The sequence below is a fragment of the Oncorhynchus kisutch genome, linkage group LG21 (genome assembly GCF_002021735.2).
Source record: "Oncorhynchus kisutch isolate 150728-3 linkage group LG21, Okis_V2, whole genome shotgun sequence".
In the NCBI taxonomy this organism is placed as follows: domain Eukaryota; kingdom Metazoa; phylum Chordata; class Actinopteri; order Salmoniformes; family Salmonidae; genus Oncorhynchus; species Oncorhynchus kisutch.
The window spans coordinates 31,484,082-31,507,114 of record NC_034194.2 but is presented as its reverse complement, the minus strand read 5'-3'; the positions used below and the strand labels follow the sequence as shown (position 1 = coordinate 31,507,114).

Below are 23,033 nucleotides of genomic sequence, written 5' to 3'. Positions count from 1 at the left end.
ACTGGTCTCCTGGATGGGAGACCAGATGCTGCTAGAAGTGGTGTTGGAGGCACTCTTTCCTCTGGTTGAAAAAAATAACCCAATGCCCAGGGCAGTGTTCGGGGACACTGCCCTGTGTAGGATGCCGTCGTTCAGATGGGACATTAAACGGGTGTCCTGACTCTGAGGTCATTAAAGATCCCATGGCACTTATCATAAGATTAGGGGTGTAAACCCCGGTATCCTGGCTAAATTCCCAATCTGGCCCTCAAACCATCACGGTCACCTAATAATCCCCAGTTTACAATTGGCCCATTCATGCCCCTCCTCTCCCCTGTAGCTATTGCCCGGGTCATTGCTGGAAATGAGAATGTGTTCTCAGTCAACTTAACTGGTAAAATAACAAATAAAATAAGCTGTGTAGAATCGAGAGAAAAAAAAAAAAGAAAAAAGAAAAATCGCTTTAAAACTAACATTTTATTTCCGCAAAATGTGTAGAATTCCAAGAAATTTGCCTTAAAACAGTTAAATTTGGTAACCAACCACCTGAAACCCATTTTTATCCATAACAGAAATTATGCATTATACCAGCAGACTTAAAATAATATTAACAATTGTTCCAATATCTAGCATACAATGAACCTGTCAATAAAACAGCTCAGGTGTTAATGGAATCGGTATTGTTTGCATAAAGCATTTAAATGTTTGGGAGCATAATTAGTGCACAATTGTCTTTTTATAGTTTACTCTCCGATAGACAGCACTGCTATAAAATGTTCTCTGGTATGAGTCAGTGTATGCCTTCTACTGTATTAAAGATGAAAAAAAAACACAGGCTCCTAAATGTACATATTCTCTCTCGGTGATGTGTTGTGTGGAGATATAATATTCTAGTCAAAGGCAATCTCCAGATTCTGAGTGACGGAGATAAGTTGGAAACATTGATAAGTGATCATCCGTGTCCACGGATACAGAACTAAATAAGGATAGGGGATGGAGTTCGTCAAGGAGTAGTCTCACATGGCCATCCTTCCAAATCGTGTCACAGGCTTCCCAGGGTAGTAAATGAGGAATTAGGCAGCAAATCATGAAAGCACTGCCTGTTCTAGGGTGAAAATATAAAAACTCACATGTTCTCTTTATTTACCATATACAGCTAGATAGATGTACACCACTGGAGAATTTGGATAAAAGCACACAATGCAGATGTAGGAACTCATCACATACTTTAAAATGCTGAAAAAGAAAATCTTGGATTACAAATCGATAAAAAAAAAATAGTAGAATCCAAATTCAAAACTGTTCTAAAATGCATATAGGTCACGTGTTGACGTCTGTGCCACATCAACTGTGGTAGCTAATAACCTTCGTTTTCTGTACACAGGGGACATTCTGTACAAAATATTACATCTACCATGTAGTAGCTATAACAAAACAAAGTACATTATATGTACAATATTAGATGAGGCCAATTATCATACAGGGTGTAAACCAAAAGACACTTGCAGAATCATTTTCAAAATAAACAAAACCATACAGTGCCTTCGCACTGTAAGTATTCAGAACCCTTGACTTTTCCCACATTAGCCTTATTCTAAAATGGACGGAGAAAACAAACTACTGAGCAATCTACACAGAACCCCACAATGACAAAAGGGAAACCCGTTTATTTTTTTAACGTTTGCCAATTTATAAAAAAACAGAAATACCTTATTTACATAAGTATTCAGACCCTTTGCTATGAGACTAAACATTGAGCTCAGGTGCATGCCGTTTCCATTTACCATCCTTGAGATGTTTCTTCAACTTGGTTGGAGTCCATCTATGGTAAATTCAATTGATTGGACATGATTTGGAAAGGCACACACCTATCTATATAAGGTCCCACAGTTGGCAGTGCATGTCCGAGCAAAAACCAAGCCATTGAGGTCAAAGTAATTGTCCGTAGAGCGCCGAGACAGGAGTGTCGAGGCACAGATCTGGGGAAGGGTACCAAAACATTTCTGCAGCATTGAAGTTCCCCAAGAAAACAGTGGCCTCCATTCTTAGAGGAAGTTTGGAACCACCAAGATTCTTCCTAGAGCTGGCCGCTCACCGTTCTGGGGAGAAGGGCCTTGGTCAGGGATGTGACCAAGAACCCGATGGTAACTGACAGAGCTCCAGAGTTCCTCTGTGGAGATGGGAGAACCTTCCAGAAGGACAATAATCTCTGCAGAACTCCACCAATCAGACCTTTATGGAAAGAAAGCCACTCCTCAGTAAAAATGCACGACAGCCTGCTTGGAGTTTGCCATAAAGCAACTAAAGACTCGCAGACCTTGACAAAGAAGATTCTCTGCTCTGATGAAACAAAGATTAACCTCTTTGGCCAGAATACCAAGCATCTGAAGGAAACCTGGCACCATCCCTACATGGAAGCATGGTGGTGGTGGCATCATGCTGTGGGGATGTTTTTCAGCGGCAGGGACTGGGAGACTAGTCAGGATTGAGGCAAAGATGAACAGAGAAACGTACAGCGAGACCATTGATGAAGTCCTGAGTGTTCTGGAACAGGTTCTCAGACTGGGGCAAAGATTCTCATTTCAGCAGGACAACGACCCTAAGCACAGAGACAAAACAATGCAGGAGTGGCTTCGGGAAAAGTCTCAATGGCCTTGAGTGGCCCAAATAGAGCCTGGACTTGAACCCAATCGAACATCTCTGGGGAGACCTGAATATAGCTGTGCAGAAATTCTCCCCATCCAACCTGACAGAGCTTGAGAGGATCTGCAAAGAGGAATGGGAGAACCTCCCCAAATACAGGTGTGCCAGGCTGGTAGCATCATACCCAAGGAGAGTGAAGGCTGTAATCACTGCTAAAGGTGCTTCAACAAAGTACTGAGTAAAGGGTCTAAACACCTATGTAAATGTTCTAGATTAAAAAAAAATACAAAATGTGCCCAAATTTTAAAAAAGAAAAAACTTTCTGCTTTGTCATTATGGGGTATTGTGAGTAGATTGGTAAGGGGGAAAACTGAATACATTTTAGAATTAGGCTGTAACATAACAAAATGTGGATCAAGGGGTCTGAATACTTTCCAAATGCACTGTATGTAAAATATAGAGAGCGTCACAGATGCTACAATATTAAAGCAATTTGATGAACAACAACAGTCACAAAAAGAGTCCTCTCTGCTCTCAGGACACTGGGAACAGCCAGGGATCCATTCACATTCAGTCAACTGAATTTCCAAATTCTCCTCTGTGAAGCAATGAGGAACATTTGTATTTCAGATTACTTCCTTAATTGACCCAAACCCTGGTGCCATCCAGTTGTTTGTGCCATCTATAAAAGCACTCTACCTCCTTTTAGTAATTTTACAGCAAAATAGTTGGGGGGGCGGCATACATTTATGGTGAATGATATTCTTTAAGACAAAGAAAATAATCTAGAAAGAGACAGTGAAACGTCATGATAGTAATATAATTACAATTTGCACATTCAATCTGAACATCAGAGTTTTTGCAGGCAATGAAAAAGACCCTGCACACATCCAGAAGTAGTGTCTCACACACAGCTTCTCTACAGGGATACAGCCAGAGTGCATGTCTGTCTGGGGACTCAAACAATGGTGCATCTTAAAATGGCACACTATTTCCTATATAGTGCACTTCTTTCGATCACGGTCCATAGGGGAATAAGGTGAAATTTGGGCGACATCCTAAATGGAACAGGGCGAGGGCTAATAAGATCAGGTTGAATGAGAAGCATCCTTCTCTACACGTTTTTCCATCAGGCACACAGAGGAACTGACGTGACTAAACAGACCAGACGAATGATTAATTCATTTTGGATCTTGGGTTTTTATTCTTCAAGTTTTATCAGGAAGTGCTTCTATCTTAAGTCTTTGGGGCTTACCCACTCCTCTCTAGCTTGACCACAATCATTGATCTGCTTTGTAGATTTAACAAAAACAACTTGTATGCGTTTTACACTAAACATGGCCCTAAATACTCTGTGGGTAGGTGTGAGTGTCATTGTGTTTCAACGTGCGTCTCTGGTCTGTTGGGAAGCTAATGCTAAATTGAACATGGTTCTGCATTCACATAACACTGCTATTCTACTCTGTTTAGCCGCTTGTACAATAAAGGCACTATGAAAGGAAAGGCTTGTGATGAATTTTGACTGACTACAGACAATGATCTTATGTGACTGAACTAGGCTACTTAGTTATCAAGGTATAAAAGCAACATCAGAAAGTGGTTATGAAGAGTAGAGAGCAGTGAGGAGCAGGTATTCCTCTGTGTGTAGCCCAGTACAGCTCCTCCCACACTACAGCTCAATGGGAGTCTGTAAACACTGAACTAGAACACAGACCTCAGCTTTCACAACACTAACATGACTTGGATGTCTTGATCAATACTGATTATGAATGAAGACACGAACAGACCGACAGGGAATGGGATTGACGTGTTCACATGGACAGTAAACTCCAATGGATCCAGAAAACAATTGATGTGCTGTGCCCTCAGTCTTAGAAAACCATTAACCATTGTTCGAACCAACCAAACACACTGCAACTTATTGCCTACAATATCATACAGCTAAGGGTGGATACGTTTTTAAAAAAGCAAGAAAAAGCAAGCGTGAGGTTGGAACCAAACTAGGTCTGTACAGACCAGCTGATGTCCAGTGGACAGAAGAACCCCCCTTTCACTAAGCCAAGCACATTTAGAGCCACAACTTTATTACGTCTCTTGGCGGTCCCCAATAATTCCCCTCCCATCAAATCAATCCTAGCAGAACACAAGAAAAAGATTACGCTTATGGCAATAGCAGCAGTAACTAGGCAACAAAGAATAAACATGAGATAGGACTGTGCTTTCCTCTCTATGCTGAGAGAGCGAGAGAGGAGACTAAACTGCTTCTTCCTTCGCCCATTACGTACAGTATGCATCTATAATACATGTCTGTCTGCCAATCCTATTGCCAGTGCCAATGACATCTAGAATGAGGATGAGAGAAAAACAGAAAGAACCCAACAAATTAAAACAATAACAGAAGACCTGAGAAAAATGACCACAAGGGGACAGCACTGCTTTTACAAGACAGAGAGAGGGAGGGAGGGCAACAATGTCATGTTTGGTGGTCATGTCATACAGTCCTGTGCCATTGACATCTCTGGGCAGGGCTGCAGCGAACTGGGGAACACTTCAGAGTTGGACTGGTGGAGTTGTTTGAGCTGCAGCTTCTTTCAGCCAGGCCATTCTGTTTTGTTCTATTCTGGTCTGGACCGTGTCTGTGCTGGACTGTTCTGGGCCCCCCGGGGCTGGTCTGTCTGTCAGTATGTGGTGTCTGACTGTGTATGTGTGACTGTCTGTACGTCTGTATGTGCGACTGTCTGTACGTGTGTGTGTGAGAGAGAGGGAGACTGTCTGTACGTCTGTGTGTGCGACTGTCTGTGCGACTGTCTGTACGTGTGTACGTGTGTGTGTGTGTGTGTGTGTGTGTGTGTGTGTGTGTGTGTGTGTGAGAGAGAGGGAGACTGTCTGTACGTCTGTGTGTGCGACTGTCTGTACGTGTGTGTGTGTGTGTGTGTGTGTGAGAGAGAGACTGTCTGTACGTGTTTGTTCGTGTACGTGCGTGTGTCTTTAGTGTCCGTCGTGTGGTGTGACCATATCATTGGCCCTCCGGTGCGTCTCCAGGGCCTTGACGGTGGAGATGTCCTGAGGCAGCTCAGACTTCCTCCTGACCAGCGGACGCTCCTTACGCTCGTTCCTCTGGAGCTTTCGGGGGAGAGGGAGAACAGTTATAGAACAGTCAAACCAAAATCTACGAAGTAGTAAGGAATCGCGGAGATCATCCTATGTGGATGTATTCTCCAAATAGCATGCATGAGGTTGCGCTGGCTGTTAGCCTATTCAGCGTGGTGTCTAAGCAAGCTAGATCCTCCCGTCCCTGATTGTTATTAAGCTGCTGCTAATTTGCATAAACGTCGGACTCTTTAGTCACCGACAGTTGAAGTCTGCGTTCGGGGAAGCATCACGACTGTGTTGCTTTGTGGATGTGAGGTGCAATTTAGGGAAAAGAAGATGCATCACTTATTCTGCTGTTATATTGCACATGCAGTGAGAGGAAAAAAAACTGGTTCTTTGTTAGTTGTAATTTCCCAGACGGACGTAAATGTTTCACCATTAAAAGATCCCAGCTCAGTAGCTAAGCCACATTTAATTTATCACATGCTCCGAATACAACAGGTGTAGGTAGACCTTACCGTGAAATGCTTACTTACAAGACCTTAACTTTATTTCTTGAACTGCATTGTTGGTTTAATGAAAATAAAAAATAAAAATACATTAAATATATTTAAATTAAAGTTACAATAAAATAATAACGAACCTATATACAGGGGGTACCGGTTAGTCGAGGTAATTTGTACATAGGTAGGGGTAAACTGACTGTGCATAGATAATAAACAGTGAGTAGCAGTGTAAAAATAAAGGGGGGGTCAATGTAAGTAGTCCGGGTGGCCATTTGATTATGTGTTCAACAGTCTAATGGAGCATTTTGGACCTAGACTTGGCGCTCTGGTACCACTTGCCATGCAGTAGAAGAGAGAACATTGTCTTGCTGTGTTTAGACCATGATAGTTTGTTGGTGATGTGTACACCAAGGAACTTCAAACTCCTGACCCACTACACGACAGCCCCGTCAATGTTTAATGGGGGCCTGTTCAGCCCTCCTTTTCCTGTAGCTAACGATCAGCTCATTTGTCTTGCTATCATTGAGGTAGAGGTTGTTGTCTTGGCACCACACTGTCAAGGTCTCTGACCTCCTCCCTATAGGATGTCTCATTGTTGTCAGTGATCAGTCCTACCACCATTGTGCCTTTCTAGGGAGTTTTTCCTGGCCACAGTGCTTCTACATCTGCATTTCTTGCTGTTTGAGGTTATAGGCTAGGTTTCTGTACAGCACTTTGTGACATCGGCTGATGTAAAAAGGGCTTTATAAATACATCTGATTGATTAATTAATGATGGTGTTGGGAGTCATGCTTGACCACGCAGTTGTGGGTGAACAGGGAGTACAGAAAGGGACTAAGCACGCACCACTGAGGGGCCCCCCGTGTTGAGGATCAGCGCGGCAGATGTGGGGATGTTGTGTTGTTTTCTACCCTTACCACCTGGGGGCGGCCCGTCAGGAAGTACAGGATCCAGTTGCAGAGGGAGGTGTTTAGTCCCAGGGTCCTAAGCTTAGTGGTGAGCTTTGAGGGCACTATGGTGCATCCTTGTTTCTCGCTCCCACCTTTGATAACGAATGACCTCCAATTGTTTGATTGCTAGAAGTAGTGCCTGGTCTTATGGAGGCATTAGACTGATCACACATCCTCTTTAAGAGACGGGGGAACAGTTACACATCCAGAGCCCATAAACCTAAACAAACCTTCTCTAGTCCTTGATAGTCCTCAGTGTTGCTAGAATTTAAATAGCATGTTTAACTAGGTCTATCACGTCTTGACTAGATCTCAACTTGTATACCCAACTCAGCCCAATCCATCATGTCCTAGATATGTAGTAGGCCTGTATGAAGTGTACACTATAGTATAAATTACCATCAGCTCTCCCGCCTTAGAAATGTGAGCCTGCCGTTAGATGATTGTCGATAAGTACATCACTCACAGCCCTCTTCCCCGACCATGTCCCTCTCCAACCTACATTACATCCCAAATGGCACCCTATTCCCTATGTAGTGCACTACTTTGTACCAGGGCCCATAGGGCACTGTTGAAAGTAGCGCACTATATAGGGGATATGGTGCCATTTATGACAGCCTGGGCAGTAGGCAAGGAGAGGGCTGTGAATGGCATACTTCTACTCCTAACCATGCGGCACTATTCCTGTTCCTACACGTCTGTCTCCACCCCTCTTAACCCTTAGCCTACAATTTCTGCACCCCAGCGGGAATCTAATGAACATAATACAAAATCCCCATCAACATCTGACTGTTGAAGCTAGAGATGTTTTTGCATGGGCAGCGTCTCAAAACACCACATCCGCCGATATCACCCTCTACCTTCAGGGGCCTTTAAATTACACATCTAATAGATACATGATACTTGGTATGACCATCTTAAACAATTCCATAGTGTTAGCTTAGAACATCCCCCACCCAGGCTTAGACTCCAGGGTTAAAACTGCAACAAGGTGTGACAGGAAGCACCAAATTCTGATGCTACATTTCAAACAGCTCGGGAGACTGTGCTCTGAACCTTCACACGAACAGTCTAATTCAATGCACTGACTGCATGGAGGACGTCAGAGGAATAGCACGGTAGCCCGCCCGCCCCCCCAACACACAGTACCTGCGTGGCTTCTTCCTCTATGGTCTTCTTCAAGATGTTAACATCCTCCATCATTGGTCCGTCTGTCTCCATAGGACTACCCAGGTCTGATGGGTCCACGTACACCAGGAACTAAACACACCGAGAGAGAGAGAGGAGGGTAGGATTATAATGAGACAACAGGAAGTAAACCCAGCGGAGAGGTGAGGAACTCCCAGAACCAAAGATAATGATATAGACCTTTTTAGATCATTTGGTCAAATCCATGATGAGTCAGATGATTTCTGTTTGTTGGGTTTTGAGCCATAGAATACACCTACGTATCTGGTGCTGCCTGGGCTGTTCTGTGGTGGAGGACTAGTGGCAAAACTACTGGCTCAGTTGGTAGAGCATGGTGCTTGCAACACCAGGGTTGTATGTATGTATGTATGTATGTATGTATGTATGTATGTATGTATATATGTATGTATATATAGTGGGGAGGACAAGCATTTGATAACCTGCAAAAATCAGCAGTGTTTCCTACTTACAAGGAATGTAGAGGTCTGTAATTTTTATCACAGGTATACTTCAACTGTGGGACGGAAACTAAAACAAAATCCAGAAAATCACATTGTATGATTTTTAAGTAATTAATTTGCATTTTATTGCATGACATAAGTATTTGATCACCTACCAACCAGTAAGAATTCCAGCTCTCACAGACCTGTTCATTTTTAATCCCTCCTGTTCTCCACTCATTACCTGTATTAACTGCACCTGTTTGAACTCGTGACCTGTATAAAAGACACCTGTCCACACACAATCAAACAGACTCCAACCTCTCCACAATGCCCAAGACCAGAGAGCTGTGTAAGGACATCGGGGATAAAATTGTAGACCTGCACAAGGCTGGGATGGGCTACAGGACAATAGGCAAGCAGCTTGGTGAGAAGGCAACAACTGTTGGCGCAATTATTAGAAAATGGAAGAAGTTCAAGATGACGGTCAATCACCCTTGGTCTGGGGCTCCATGCAAGATCTCACTCCGTGGGGCATCAATGATCATGAGGAAGGTGAGGGATCAGCCAAGAACTACACGGCAGGACCCGATCAATGACCTGAAGAGGGCTGGGACCACAGTCTCAAAGAAAACCATTAGTAACACACTACGCCGTCATGCATTAAAATCCTGCAGTGCACGCAAGGTCCCCCTGCTCAAGTCAGCGCATGTCCAGGCTCGTCTGAAGTTTGCCAATAACCATCTGAATGATCCAGAGGAGGAATGGGAGAAGTTCATGTGGTCTGATGAGACAAAAATAGAGCTTTTTGGTCTAAACTCCACTCGCCGTGTTTGGAGGAAGAAGAAGGATAAGTACAACCCCAAGAACCCCATCCCAGCCGTGAAGCATGGAGGTGGAAACATCATTCTTTGGGGATGCTTTTCTGCAAAGGGGACAGGACGACTGCACCGTATAGAGGGGAGGATGGATGGGGCCATGTATCGCGAGATCTTGGCCAACAACCTCCTTCCCTCAGTAAGAGCATTGACCATGGGTCGTGGCTGGGTCTTCCAGCATGACAACGACCCGAAACACACAGCCAGGGCAACTAAGGAGTGGCTCCGTAAGAAGCATCTCAAGGTCATGGAGTGGCCTAGCCAGTCTCCAGACCTGCATCCAATAGAAAATCTTTGGAGGGAGCTGAAAGTCTGTATTGCCCAGCGACAGCCCCGAAACCTGAAGGATCTGGAGAAGGTCTGTATGGAGGAGTGGGCCAAAATCCCTGCTGCAGTGTGCGCAAACCTGGTCAAGAACTACAGGAAACATATGATCTCTGTAATTGCAAACAAAAGGTTTCTGTACCAAATATTAAGTTCTGCTTTTCTGATGTATCAAATACTTATGTCATGCAATCAAATGCAAATTAATTACTTAAAAATCATACAATGTGCTTTTCTGGATTTTTGTTTTAGATTCTGTCTTTCACAGTTAAAAATGTCAAAATTACAGATCTCTACATGATTTGTAAGTAGGAAAACCTGCAAAATCAGCAGTGTATCAAATACTTGTTCTCCCCACTGTATGCATGTATGTATGCATGTATGTATGTATGCATGTATGTATGTATGCATGCATGTATGTATGCATGTATATACACAGTCGCTCTGGATAAAAGCATATACTAAATGACTAAAATGTCAAATGCTTAAGAGAGCAAGAGACAACGGGGCTGGATTAAAACACACGAGGAAAGATGCTTAGAGCTCACCTGAGGGTTGGACTTGGCCAGATTCTCAATCTTCACCCACGCCTCTTCTCTCTCTTTCCACTTGGCCTTCTCTCTTCACACACAAACAGGTTTAGGGAGACAGTGGAACAGATCAGACAATGACGGGTTTAGGGAGACAGGGGAACAGACATCACAACGACAGGTTTAGAGAAACGGGAAGAAAGATCAGACGACAGCGGAACCGTCATTTCAAGATGAAATCTGCTAAGTGGAGACAGACGTAGAATGAAACTATGTGGGTGGACGCTGCGAATGAATGAACAGTTATGACAAAGGTTTTATTCAGTGTGCGTTTAGAGGTAAAGTAGTCTTACTTGTTCTTCTCTGTTCTGAACTGCTGTGTGCAGTCATCAAACAGCTTCTGGTTCATCTCCATGAAGAGCTTCAGGGCGTTGTATATCAGACCGTGGATCGTCCTGCACACACACATTAACCATACATATGGACCCATGTTTACTTCTCGTTCACAGGGCAGCAACAGAGAGACTGAGAAAGAGTCTGCTCCATAGTGGTAGGTTAGCAGAGTGGCTCACTTGTTCCAGTGGGTCTTGGAGTTGAGGTAGAGCGAGGGGAACATGATAGGGAGGATCCTGGCAGCATTGTCACTGATCAAACTCATGATGTACTCATTGTTCCAGTAGTACAGCGCTCTCTCTGCCACCTGATACACACACAGAGAGGGATGCCTGGTAAGGCCACACCATAGCACAGATAACAATACACACACACAAGCCTGGACATGCACAACACACACTGCACACTGCATGAGTTCCACCAGATCAAGAACACACCTGGAAGTGAGGGCTGGACACACACTTGGCCAGCTGTCTGAAGAGAGGCTCCATGACCTTGACGAACTCAGAGGGTTCGATGACGTCCAGGATTTCTTCCAGCTCATTGAGGAACATCACCTCCTTCGGACTGTGTGTCTTCGGCCAGTACTTCAACAGAGCCATCACCGTCTACGAGATTAGTCATACATTAATACTGAACTAACCAGTCCCTCCCACAGAGCTGTGGGTCTAACTAACCAGTCCCTCCCACAGAGCTGTGGGTCTAACTAACCAGTCCCTCCCACAGAGCTGTGGGTCTAACTAACCAGTCCCTCCCACAGAGCTGTGGGTCTAACTAACCAGTCCCGCCCACAGAGCTGTGGGTCTAACTAACCAGTCCCGCCCACAGAGCTGTGGGTCTAACTAACTAGTCACACAGAGCTGTGTGTTTTGGCCAGTACTTTAACAGAGCCATCACTGTCTATGGAGAAGATTCACACATTCACACTAAGCCAGCATTAGAGCAAAGTACTAACCTCACGCATTCCATGGGGGAATGGTGATTTTTGCCCAGCGAACAGCAAGATGTCTTACCGGTTCTGTGAGAGTGCTGTCCTTCTCTAGAAACTGCACCACGCAATAAGCCAGCTAGAACAGACACAGAAACAAAAAAGCAGATTAACTACAACCATCATGTCGATGCCGCTTAATACAACTAATAAAACACTTATTACAACCTATTACACATATAGGCCTAATCAAAAGGTTTATTGTATTGCAGGCCTAAGGCTTTAACTGCATGGTCTTTAACAGTAACGTGTTTGAAACCAAAGGTAGTTAGGGAAAGCTACCTGTGGGTGATAGACACTAAGGGACTTGACTTTGTGTAAAGGCAGCAACACTTTCAACAGGAAAATCTTGTGCTCCTCTTTCAACGGTAAGGCAAAGCCATTGATTATGCTGCAAAACAGAAGGATTTGAAGGTTGTGATCAGCAATGTAATACTTCTGATCAACACAAAACAATATAGGCACAAAAACGATTAAAGAACCACATACCTTCCTAATATTTCCAATAACTCTGCTATTCCGTTATGACGTTCTGTTTCATAAATGAACCTGGAAAGAAATGACAATGTCAAAGCAGAACAGAGCAGTTCAATAAATGGTCATTTAAACATTGGCAATCGCCATGTTGTGTCTCCCCATTCAAAGGCCTTTAAATATTTGGTCTTGCCCATGTCTCAAGGCTTAAATATCCTTATTTAATCTGCATCCTCCCCTTCATCTACACGGATTGAAGTGGATTTAACAGGTGACATCAATAAGGGATCATACTGTAGTTTTCACCTGGATTCACCTGATCGGTCCGTCATGGAAAGAGCAGGTGTTCTTAATGTTTTGTACACTCAGTGTATGATAATACAATTTCATAGTACAGTATTATGACCATTTACTCACTTATAGAATATGTTATTGATCTGTTTCCTGATGTACGCTCTCAGGCCCAGGAACTTTCCGTAGATGCGATGCAGAGTGGTCTTTAGAAAGTCCCTTTCCCTAGGGTCTTCACTGTCAAACAGGTCTAATAGCTGTGGAGACAATGCAGCAGGTGACCTTAGATCACATGTACTTTCTCACACAATCTCACATCCTGTTTATTTACTTCCAGTGAGAAAGGTCCAGTGCTTAGCTACCTGCATTACAAATTTCTGGTCGATATACTTCTTGGCCACATTTGGTTGAAAGTCTGGAGACTCCAGAAACCGGAGGAAGAACTCGTAGACGAGCTGGAGAAAGAGCAGAGGTGTACATATCAGTGGTATGAAACGGTGCAGCGTTAAATTGCTTGTTTGTGTGACTGTGCGCACGACCGTGGCGTGTGTGCGTGCGCGCAACTCCAAGTGTGTTGCACCGCCGTGCGGTACGTGGTGTGCGGTATGCAGTGCATGACTGTGCGGTATGCGTGACTGTGCGTGTTTACCTGGAGGTGTGGCCACGCGGCCTCTAGAGTGGGCTCATCCTCCTCTGGGTCAAACTCAGCCCCTGTGGGGTTGGATGATGGAGGCAATGTCCTGAACATGTTCACTGCAAACTGAAGGACAGACAGACAGGCAGGTCACGACACAGCACTTCATATTATTACCATAAGGGCTATTGGAAGAACTATCCTAAGCATGTGTCAATGGTTGGCCAACTCCAGCACTTCGGAAACTGACATTTTGGGTGTCTCAAAATGAATACTACCATGCTCTGCTCACACGTCGGAGAAAACATTTCGAAGTATGCATCGCTCCAAGCTTCAACGGAACGTATGCACAGAAATATGACGCAACCACATAAAAAAAGCAAAAATTATTGAAATCAATGGAAGCCATTATTTTGGGCTTAAGAGATGAAATAAACTGCAACTATGTTGCCGGACTACAATATTTTCTTGATATGTTAATAAATACATAGTGTTCATTTTGGCATGTTTACCTGCCTACAATACCCATTGTGCAACCCCATAGTACGTCAATAGGTCTAACTGGCCACAAACAATTGGTAACTAGCTAGCCACGAAGAACTGACAGCTCGTCATCTAGACTGCATAACATCGGTTATCAGTCATTTTTGCCTTTTAAAATAGCTGGCTAGCTAGACTATTACGATTCACATATAGCTAGCTGATCATTCCGAAGTTAAGTTTATGTAGTCTTGTGTTGTCTGTATTGCCATTAGACTGGCTGGCTCGCAGCAGATCGAGTCTTACAGGCAGTAATGCGTTACAGGGCAAAGTTGTGCTGAGGTGACTGAGGCACGAACAGCTCGTCTCCCGACTCGTGTAAGTATTTGTAGCGTAGCTAGTAACAGATTATATGAATGTTTTCACAGTTTTCACAGAGTACTTGCAGGCTGTGTCGTAGCCCATACAGCCATGGGTCATGACGAGTGCTAACTTAGCTAGCCCGCTAACTTGGTCAGCTTTCTAACCATGGTTCATGAGGGTTAACAACCTATAGTTACAGCACTAGCAAGTTACCTTTTACTAGTAAACAAGTATGGTCATTGTCTAGGCTAATATTTTAAGTTGCAAGCTAATGCATAAAGTTAAAACAAGTGGTCTCTTGCTGAAGTTAGCTAGCTTGTTACTTTCGTTAAATGTCTGTTGGTGTTGTGAAAACACTAACATTTTACTAACGATACCAGGCCAAGCATCACAATCACAATTGAGGATGTGCTACACCAAAAACCTGCCAGTGATACTCAATATGTTATATGAATATATTCATATTATAATTACTTGCTACTATGGCCTATTTATTGCCTTACCTCCCACCATTTGCACACACTGTATATAGACTTTTTCTATTGTGTTATTGACTATGTTTTGTTTATTCCATGTGTAACTGTTGTTTGTGTCGCACTGCTTTGCTTTATCTTGGCCAGGTCGCAGTTGTAAATGAGAACTTTATCTCAACTAGCCTACCTGGTTAAATAAATAAAAAATATTTAAAAACTTCTACTCAATACAACACGTATTGAATTTAACTTCACACTGTATAATAGAATACTGCAAAGAATGGCTGATTTGCCCCAACTTGCAAAGGTCTACCTGTGATTTGTCTGGACGAATGGGAGGAAGGAATACACATGCATAATGATCTGCATATCATTGTGGCAGTACAGGGAGAACACTGCTTGAAACCAGCTTGAAACCCTCCCTCTTCAGTAAACAGAACCACACGCTCTCCCTCCATCTCAAAAACACTCCCAAACATACTGCTGCCAACTTTAAAAACCTTATGCACCAAACAGAATTTCTGGAGCACCAGAAATCTTAGGCTTCCAATAGGCCAACATGATTCATTTCTCATGAGTAGCAAAGCAGACCCTTTCTTCCTGTGCCAATCAAATTTGCCTAGACCTACTGTCAAGTTAGGTTGTTAGCTAGGAAACATGACTGAACATTGTTATCAAACCGATAGAGACCCGGGATTTGTTTCAAACGGCCAGCGACATGGTTTGTGAAATTATGTTTTTAGAAAGGGGAGCTCCGGTAAAATTGTTCCTTTTTTTAACCGTTTGAGCTAGAGACAAGCCATTTTCTTTGCTGTAAGCATGCCTTTTGCGAAGCTGTGCCCTATTTGTCCTCTCAAACTTGCAAAGTCTACTCAGACTGGCTTGTGCTCTTGGTTATACAAGGGGTGAAATTATACAATGTATCAACTTTGCTTGATCTGCAAGCTGCTCCAATGTATCAGAAGACTGCGTCCCTACTCGCCATCACATCCCCACACGCCATCACATCCCCACTCGCCATCACGGCTATATATTTGTTATAATTGATGGAGGACTAAATGCCGCAGGAAGACCAGACAGAGATGCAGGTGAGTGATGGCTGGAAGGGGATCCAGCTGCCGGCTGGCTGTGTACAGCTGCCACATGTGATAGGCGCATGAAAGTGAAGCGGACATTATTGGACTGGCGCATACAAGAGTCTAGTTAATGTTGCTTAAATTCAACTTAATTTCTAAACAAAACCGACTATTAAGATTGCATAAACAGGCGTAAGCGGGTTCTTTAGATTGGTAGGGACAACAAAAAAACGTGGTAGTATCTTATGAAACAGTACTACGGTATTCTAAAATGTTGGTATCATAAGTACCATGAGGTTTTGATACCATGATATTACCCTGGTACCAGTATACCATGCAACACTAGTCTATGTAGATAATTTTCTTTACTGACAATATTGCAATGTTAAACCGAATCAGACGTTTAAATCTACAAATGTTTGACGTATAACGGCTGAGAGTAGTCGTGATCCAGGAAAGTCAAGCATAGATGAGCAGCCGACATGACTCAATTTACTCTAAAAAGGTCCAAAGTAATGAAATAGCACGGGAGTGCCTAGTGCCTCAAAATGTATGCACTGAGGATGGGGGTGTGGAGCAGGGTAGAAGGCATATTAAGAAACACACTTTGTTTCATGTGTATTGTGAATACAAGAGTATAAGAGAACAGTACAGATGTCCAGCCGACCTCTTCACCCATCAGGCTGCATATTCTTGATAATTTACATATTCATAAATTAAAAACCTTTTCAATCAACACAGCCACAGACCAGTAGAACCAGAGAGAGGATGATGTCAGGACCTTTAAGATTACATTTATCAGCCCCCCCCCCCCAATGAGAAGCAGAATTTTTTTGTTTTAACCAGCCGAAGCTACTCTTTTTGTTCACCTCTCCAAGCCAGCAGCATCCCACCCTACATTCCAATGTTGGCTTGCCTCTGAAGCTAAGCAGGGTCGGTCCTGGTTGGTCCCTGGATGGGAGACCAGGTGCTGCTGGAAGTGGTTGGCAGACCAGTAGGGGGCACTCTTCTCTGGTCTAAGGAGATCCCAATGCCCCAGGGCATTGAAGGGTACATTGCACTGCATAGGATGCAGTCTTTCAGATGGGACGTTAAATGGATGTACTGACTCTGTGGTCATAAGAAAATCCCATGGCACTTATCATAAGAGTAGGTGTGTTAACCACAGTGATAAGGCAAAATTCCAGACCAATTTCATCATCCACCTGATAGTTCATGTGTGGTGAGCGTTCTGGCACAAAATGGTTGCCGTGTGTGCCACACGGTGGTGGATGAGGCGAGTTTCTCTCCGTAAAGCGCTTTGAGTACCTCAGTTTGTAGAAAAGCGCTATATAATTCCCATTCATTCTCACCTTTCAGATGACGACCCCCCCACCCCCAGCAGGTTGAGTTAAAATGCACTCACTTAACTGAATTATCAATGTAACATTTGTTTCTGATGCTGTAACAATAATGCATCAATTGGGCGCCCCCTCAAAGAGCCACCCATCATGGTCTATCTAACCATAAAGAACACACCCTTTAGAGTCCGCCTCGTCCACACTTTGATGTTAAAAGCAGTGAACACATCAAAGTGAAAGACTCAGGAAGGGGAGAACTAAAGTAAACCAAGAGTATATTCTTATGCTGATTTGGCAGCGGCCTTGCATTTTCTGCTGCACTGATCAAATAGAGGCAGGATCAGGAGAATGAAGGGACATTTGCACCTTGATCATCCTTGGTTTCCTGCTTTGATAAACATCAAAGCCTGTTTTAATTCAGACCTGGCTGGCTGGCTGGCCGGCAGGCAGGCAGCACCACGACACATCACATCCCCAGCCATGTATATCTGTTACAGAGGTAGGTGAGCCCATGATGACGAAACCACAAAGGATGAGTTCAGATTTTCACACCAATCTGATTTCAGTCATATGTGGCGTAACACAGATATTGAGCCCACAGTGCTAGCCCTTGGCCGATGTCTAGCTAGGTAGACAATAGGCCTACTGCTAGCTGTACTATAGAATAACAAAGTCGGCCCCGCCTCTGACTCTGGGTAACAGATTCAAATTCGGTGAGTGTAAAGCAGTTTCCACTCTCTGCAATGTGCTGGTTTCACAGAGTTCACCTGGAAGGGAATGGGACGCACCTATGCCTCAGGAACTAGAAAAGAAAACATCTAGCCTAACTAGAACTGAAATAACTTGAAGAATTTCTGCCAAAGGCACCCTCGAGAAAAAATGTGAGACTGAGAAATGCGAAAACTTTGTGGTATGTGAAATATGCCATTTGAAAGCTTCTGTGACAACTTAATTGATTGAAATGGCTTATAGCTTTCATGACCACTTGATAGCAGGGTTATGAATTCACTCAAGCCAGAAAGACAGAGGCCTACACAAAATGGTTGTGTCTATGGACACTAAATGTGTTTGCAACACAAACGTCAGAGGGTCGTTTTTGGTGACCATTAAAAGCAAGTTTGAGGACAATTTGGAATGTGACAAATGTAAAATGTTCCTTAATGTTTAAAAACATTTGTTAAAACGCTAAGAAACATTGTTAAATCAATTACAAAATTCCACATCAATTTACAATACAGAATGGTTCGATTACGTATGTATGAACAACTAGGTCCGGGCGATGAAGTTATATCTACCACATCCCTTTACAGACAGATTACTGTAGATGCGTTATGTCGATAGCGACAATTGATAACTTAAAAGTTTTTAAAAGTGCCGCATCAGGTCTGTATCTTTTCAGTCGTGGCCAAAAGTTTTGAGAATGAGACAAATATTAATTTCCACAAAGTTTGCTGCTTCAGTGTCTTTAGATATTTTTGTCATATGTTACGATGGAATACTGAAGTATAATTACAAGCATTTCATAAGTGTCAAAGGCTTTTATTGACAATTACATTGATGCAAAGAGTCAATATTTGCAGTGTTGACCCTTTTTCAAGACCTCTGCAATCCACCCTAGCATGCTGTCAATTAACTTCTGGGCCACATCCTGACTGATGACAGCCCATTCTTGCATAATCAATGCTTGGAGTTTGTCAGAATTTGTGGGTTAAAAAAATAGATGTTCTGTTCCCCGAGCCACTTAGTTATCACTTTTGCCGTATGGCAAGGTGCTCCATCATGCTGGAAAAGGCATTGTTCTTCACCAAACTGTTCCTGGATGGTTGGGAGAAGTTGCTCTCAGAGGATGTGTTGGTGCCATTCTTTATTCATGGCTGTGTTCTTAGGCAAAATTGTGAGTGAGCCCACTCCCTTGATTGAGAAGCAACCCCATACATGAATGGTCTCAGGATGCTTTACTGTTGGCATGACAGGACTGATGGCAGCTTTTTTTTCCGGATGCCCCAAACAATCGGAAAGGGGATTCAGAGACAATGACTTTACCCCAGTCCTCAGCAGTCCAATCCCTGTACCTTTTGCAGAATATCAGTCTGTCCCTGAGGTTTTTCCTGGAGAGAAGTGGCTTCTTTGCTGCCCTTCATGACACCAGGCCAACCTCCAAAAGTCTTCTCACTGTGCGTGCAGATGCACTCACACCTGCCTGCTGCCATTCCTGAGCAAGCTCTGTACTAGTGGTGACCCGATCCCGAAGCTGAAACAACTTTAGGAGACGGCCATGTCGCTTGCTGGACTTTCTTGGGCGCCCTGAAGCCTTCTTCACAACAATTGAACCGCTCTCCTTGAAGTTCTTTTTGATCCGATAAAAGGTTGATTTAGGTGCAATCTTACTGGCAGCAATATCCTTGCCTGTGAAGCTCTTTTTGTACAAAGCAATGATGACGGCACACGTTTCCTTGCGGGTAACCATGGTTGACAGAGGAAGAACAATGATTCCAAGCACCACCCTCCTTTTGAAGCTTCCAGTCTGTTATTCGAACTCAATCAGCATGACAGAGTATCTCCAGCCTTGTCCTCATCAACACTCAAACCTGTGTTAATGAGAGAATCACTGACGATGTCAGCTGGTCCTTTTGCGGCAGGGCTGAAATGCAGTGGAAATGTTTTTGGGGGATTCAGTTCATTTGCATGGCAAAGAGGGATTTTGCAATAAATTGCAATTCATCTGATCACTCTCCATAACATTCCGGAGTATATGCAAATTGCCATCATACAAACTGAAGCAGCAGACTTTGGGAAAATTAATATTTGTGTCATTCAAAACCTTTGGCCACGACTGTAGAATTCTGCTTCGGCGTAAGAATGTTCTGTATTTTTTCCCTGACAACAATAGACGCTGCGGTGTTATTTATGCAGTTTAATGGTATGGTAGCTAGATGTGTCTTATACTAAAATGTATTGGTAAGTCACGGTATTTAACAAACTTTAAAGTACTTTTTTAGGAGTGAGTAGTCTGCGAGCATGCAGCAGGCGAGCCGGCTTCGCGCAGTAGCTCGAGATTATGATTGACAGTTCTGGTTGCCTAGTAATGGAAGCAGTAATTCCTTTAAAAGACAAGTAAATGTCAGTTCATCTCACCAGAGAAGGTTTCGTGTGGGCATTTAAAAAAAAAATACATAGTGTAGACTACCCTAACAGACAAACATGCTGCAGCGCTTTCAAGGGGCCACATTCCATTGTCTGAAAAGCGTAATCAAAACAGGCTACTGGTATTGTGATTTCATACGAGGCAAAAAAAAACACAGTAGGCTACGCTTGGAGGCTATACCAGTTATAATGTTAACATGGGCATTTTAAAATACTGACTATGGTTTTCAATAATGTAAAATGTATAACACATATTACAATAACCACCTAAGATATGCCAAATAAAATATCTCCAGCTCGGGGCTCCAACTATGCATTTAGTTTGCGAACTTGTTAGCTAAGTAGCTAGCTTGCAAGATCAAGCAGTTTTATTTATTTTTTTACAGCAGAGAATCAAATCGCCTCCTGGATCAAGATCCCTGCAGCTTACAATTGTTTTGTGCGAAGATATGTATTTTTACGGTCTATATTATGGTCTGGAAACAAATGGCGCTTCTTGTGTATGAAGGTCAGGATATGAAGATCCGGATACCGCCCAACCCTAGAGTAGACTACCCCATGCTCGCGAGACTGGCCCAAAACCGTAGGTGACAGAATAGGCTAGGATATTCTATTCGCAACAGACCGAAGTCTGCACACCGCTAGCCAAGAGACAGAGCAGGCAGGCCAGCACGAGAGAGAGAGGCAGGCATGAGAAGGCCGGCTGGCGGTCATATGTTAAGATAATCTATAAACACAGAAAACAATATGTTTTTATAACTGAACTGTGATTTTAAGTTAATTAAAAAAAATGTTTTTCAGTTAAGGGTATATTTGTTTAACATTACGGGTCCCAACTTCGTTTAAACGTTTTAACTTTTAAACGTTCACACCCCTAAGGACAATACATCAATGTGACCAGAGGGCCTTCTCCACTGACTAGGCCTATGTGCACCACACAATAAACAGAAGAAGAAAAACATCATGAAGGTGTAGAAGGGTTGAAAAACCAGGAACCAAAAATAAGCAAAACAGGTCCAAAAGAGGGAGGGAGTACTAACAAACACTTTTCTTTCCCTTTTATGTTTAAAAATGTTTTGGGACAGTGTGCACTAATAATTACAACCAAGGCATTATTCACTGTGTCTACTGACCACGTGCACCACCTCTGGGTAGATGGGCTCTGTGATGACGTTCCTGTTGTGGGTGATGTACTCCACCATCTCGCTGAGCGCTGCCCGCTTCACCTCCTTCCATTTCAGGTCGCTCAGAGGGTCCGACAGAAAGTCAAACAGGACGCAGCACTGACGCAGCTTCTGGACAAACAACTTTTCCTGCTCCGCCGGAGGGACATCTGGGGAGGGGAGGGGGGGGGGGGGAGATGAGTCAGATTCATTATCCACACAAGGAAATTCATTTTCACTGCTTGACAAAATACAGAATAAAGAAAGGCAAAATAACCAAAAATCCAGCCACAAAAAGAAAAGGAAAAAGAGTATCAGACACCGACGCTCCTGATTACAGAGCCTACTGAACGAATACAAATGTAAACACGTTCAATTCAGGCTCAGGGGCACAGAGCGTGGCAGCCATAAAATAAACATTAACATCCAAATATCTGCTCAGTCTCCTTTCTGTGCATGAAGGCTCACTCAGGTAGATACACTACATGATCAAAAGTATGTGGAACATCTCATTACAAAATCTAGGGCATTAATGTGGAGTTATTGCAGCAAGGGGGGGGGCTAACAGCCCTATACTTCTGGGAAAGCATTCCACTAGGGTTAACATTGGAAACAAGTCCCAGCAGCATTCAGCCACAACAGCATTAGTGAGGTTGGCCGCTGACGTTGGGCGAATAAGCCTGGCTCGCAGTCGGCGTTCCAATTCATCCCAAAGGTGATCGATGGGTTTAAGGTCAGGGCTATGTGCAGGCCAGTCAAGTTCTTCCACAACTCAACAAACCCATTTCTGTATGGACCTCGCTTTTGTGGAAGGCGGCATTGTCATGATGAAACCGTAAATGGGCTTCCCCAAACTGTTGCCACTAAGTTGATAGCACAGAATTGTCTAGAATGTCATTTTATGCTGTAGTGTTAAGGTTTCCCTTCACTGGAACCTAGCTCGAAACATGAACAGCTCCAGACCCTTATTCCTCCACCAAACTTTTGTTTGCACTATGCATTCAGGCAGGTAGCGTTCTCCCAGATTCGTCCGTGGGACTGCCAGATGGTGAAATGTGACTCATCACTCCAGAGAACACGCATATCCACTGCGCCACAGTCCAATGGCAGCGAGCTTTACACCACTCCAGCCAACAGTTGGCATGGTGATCTTAGGCTTGTGTGCGGCAGCTCGGACATGGAAACCCATTTCATGAAGCTCCCCACGACCAGTTCTGATGACATTGTTTCCAGAGGCAGTTTAAACTCAGTAAGTGTTACAACCAAGGACAGATTTTTTTTGCGCTACAGCACTTGGTGGTCCCGTTCTGTGAGCTCGTGTGGTCTACCACTTCGACTGAGTCGTTGTTGCTCCCAGACCTTTCCACTTCACAATAACAGCACTTACTCACTAGCAGGGCAGACATTTGACAAACTGACTTCTTGGAAAAGGTGACATCCTATGACTGTGCCACATTGAAAGTCACAGCTATTCAGTAAGGCCATTCTACTGCCAATGTCTATGGAGAATGCATGGCGGTGTGCTTGATTTTATACACCTGTCAGCAAAAGGTATGGCTGAAATAGCCAAATCCACTCATTTAAAGGGGTGTCCACATACTTTTGTATATAGTGTAGCTAGCGAGCTCATCACGCATCATTGCCGTGTGCACTGTGCATGCGATGACTGACCACAACCTGACA

General features: G+C 43.6%; 1 protein-coding gene across 4 annotated transcripts in view; it reads right to left on the bottom strand.

The window, feature by feature from the left end:
* Nucleotides 1-437: 437 nt before the first annotated feature.
* Nucleotides 438-23,033, bottom strand: part of LOC109885447 (serine/threonine-protein phosphatase 2A 56 kDa regulatory subunit gamma isoform-like) — a 43,318-nt gene continuing 20,722 nt past the window's right edge. For 3 of the 4 annotated variants that reach the window (XM_020477293.2, XM_020477294.2, XM_020477296.2), the window contains 13 exons: nt 21,321-21,520; nt 13,327-13,437; nt 13,040-13,132; nt 12,804-12,934; nt 12,402-12,461; nt 12,195-12,303; nt 11,938-11,991; nt 11,362-11,532; nt 11,104-11,231; nt 10,885-10,986; nt 10,550-10,622; nt 8,321-8,431; nt 438-5,745 (listed from right to left, as the gene is read on the bottom strand). In XM_020477293.2, the coding sequence (XP_020332882.1) occupies nt 5,611-5,745; nt 8,321-8,431; nt 10,550-10,622; nt 10,885-10,986; nt 11,104-11,231; nt 11,362-11,532; nt 11,938-11,991; nt 12,195-12,303; nt 12,402-12,461; nt 12,804-12,934; nt 13,040-13,132; nt 13,327-13,437; nt 21,321-21,520 (1,478 nt within the window). In that variant the 3' untranslated portion in view covers nt 438-5,610. Of the gene's footprint in view, nt 5,746-6,251; nt 6,276-8,320; nt 8,432-10,549; nt 10,623-10,884; nt 10,987-11,103; nt 11,232-11,361; nt 11,533-11,937; nt 11,992-12,194; nt 12,304-12,401; nt 12,462-12,803; nt 12,935-13,039; nt 13,133-13,326; nt 13,438-21,320; nt 21,521-23,033 lie in introns of all 4 variants that reach the window. The other variant, XM_020477295.2, reaches the window with a different exon arrangement.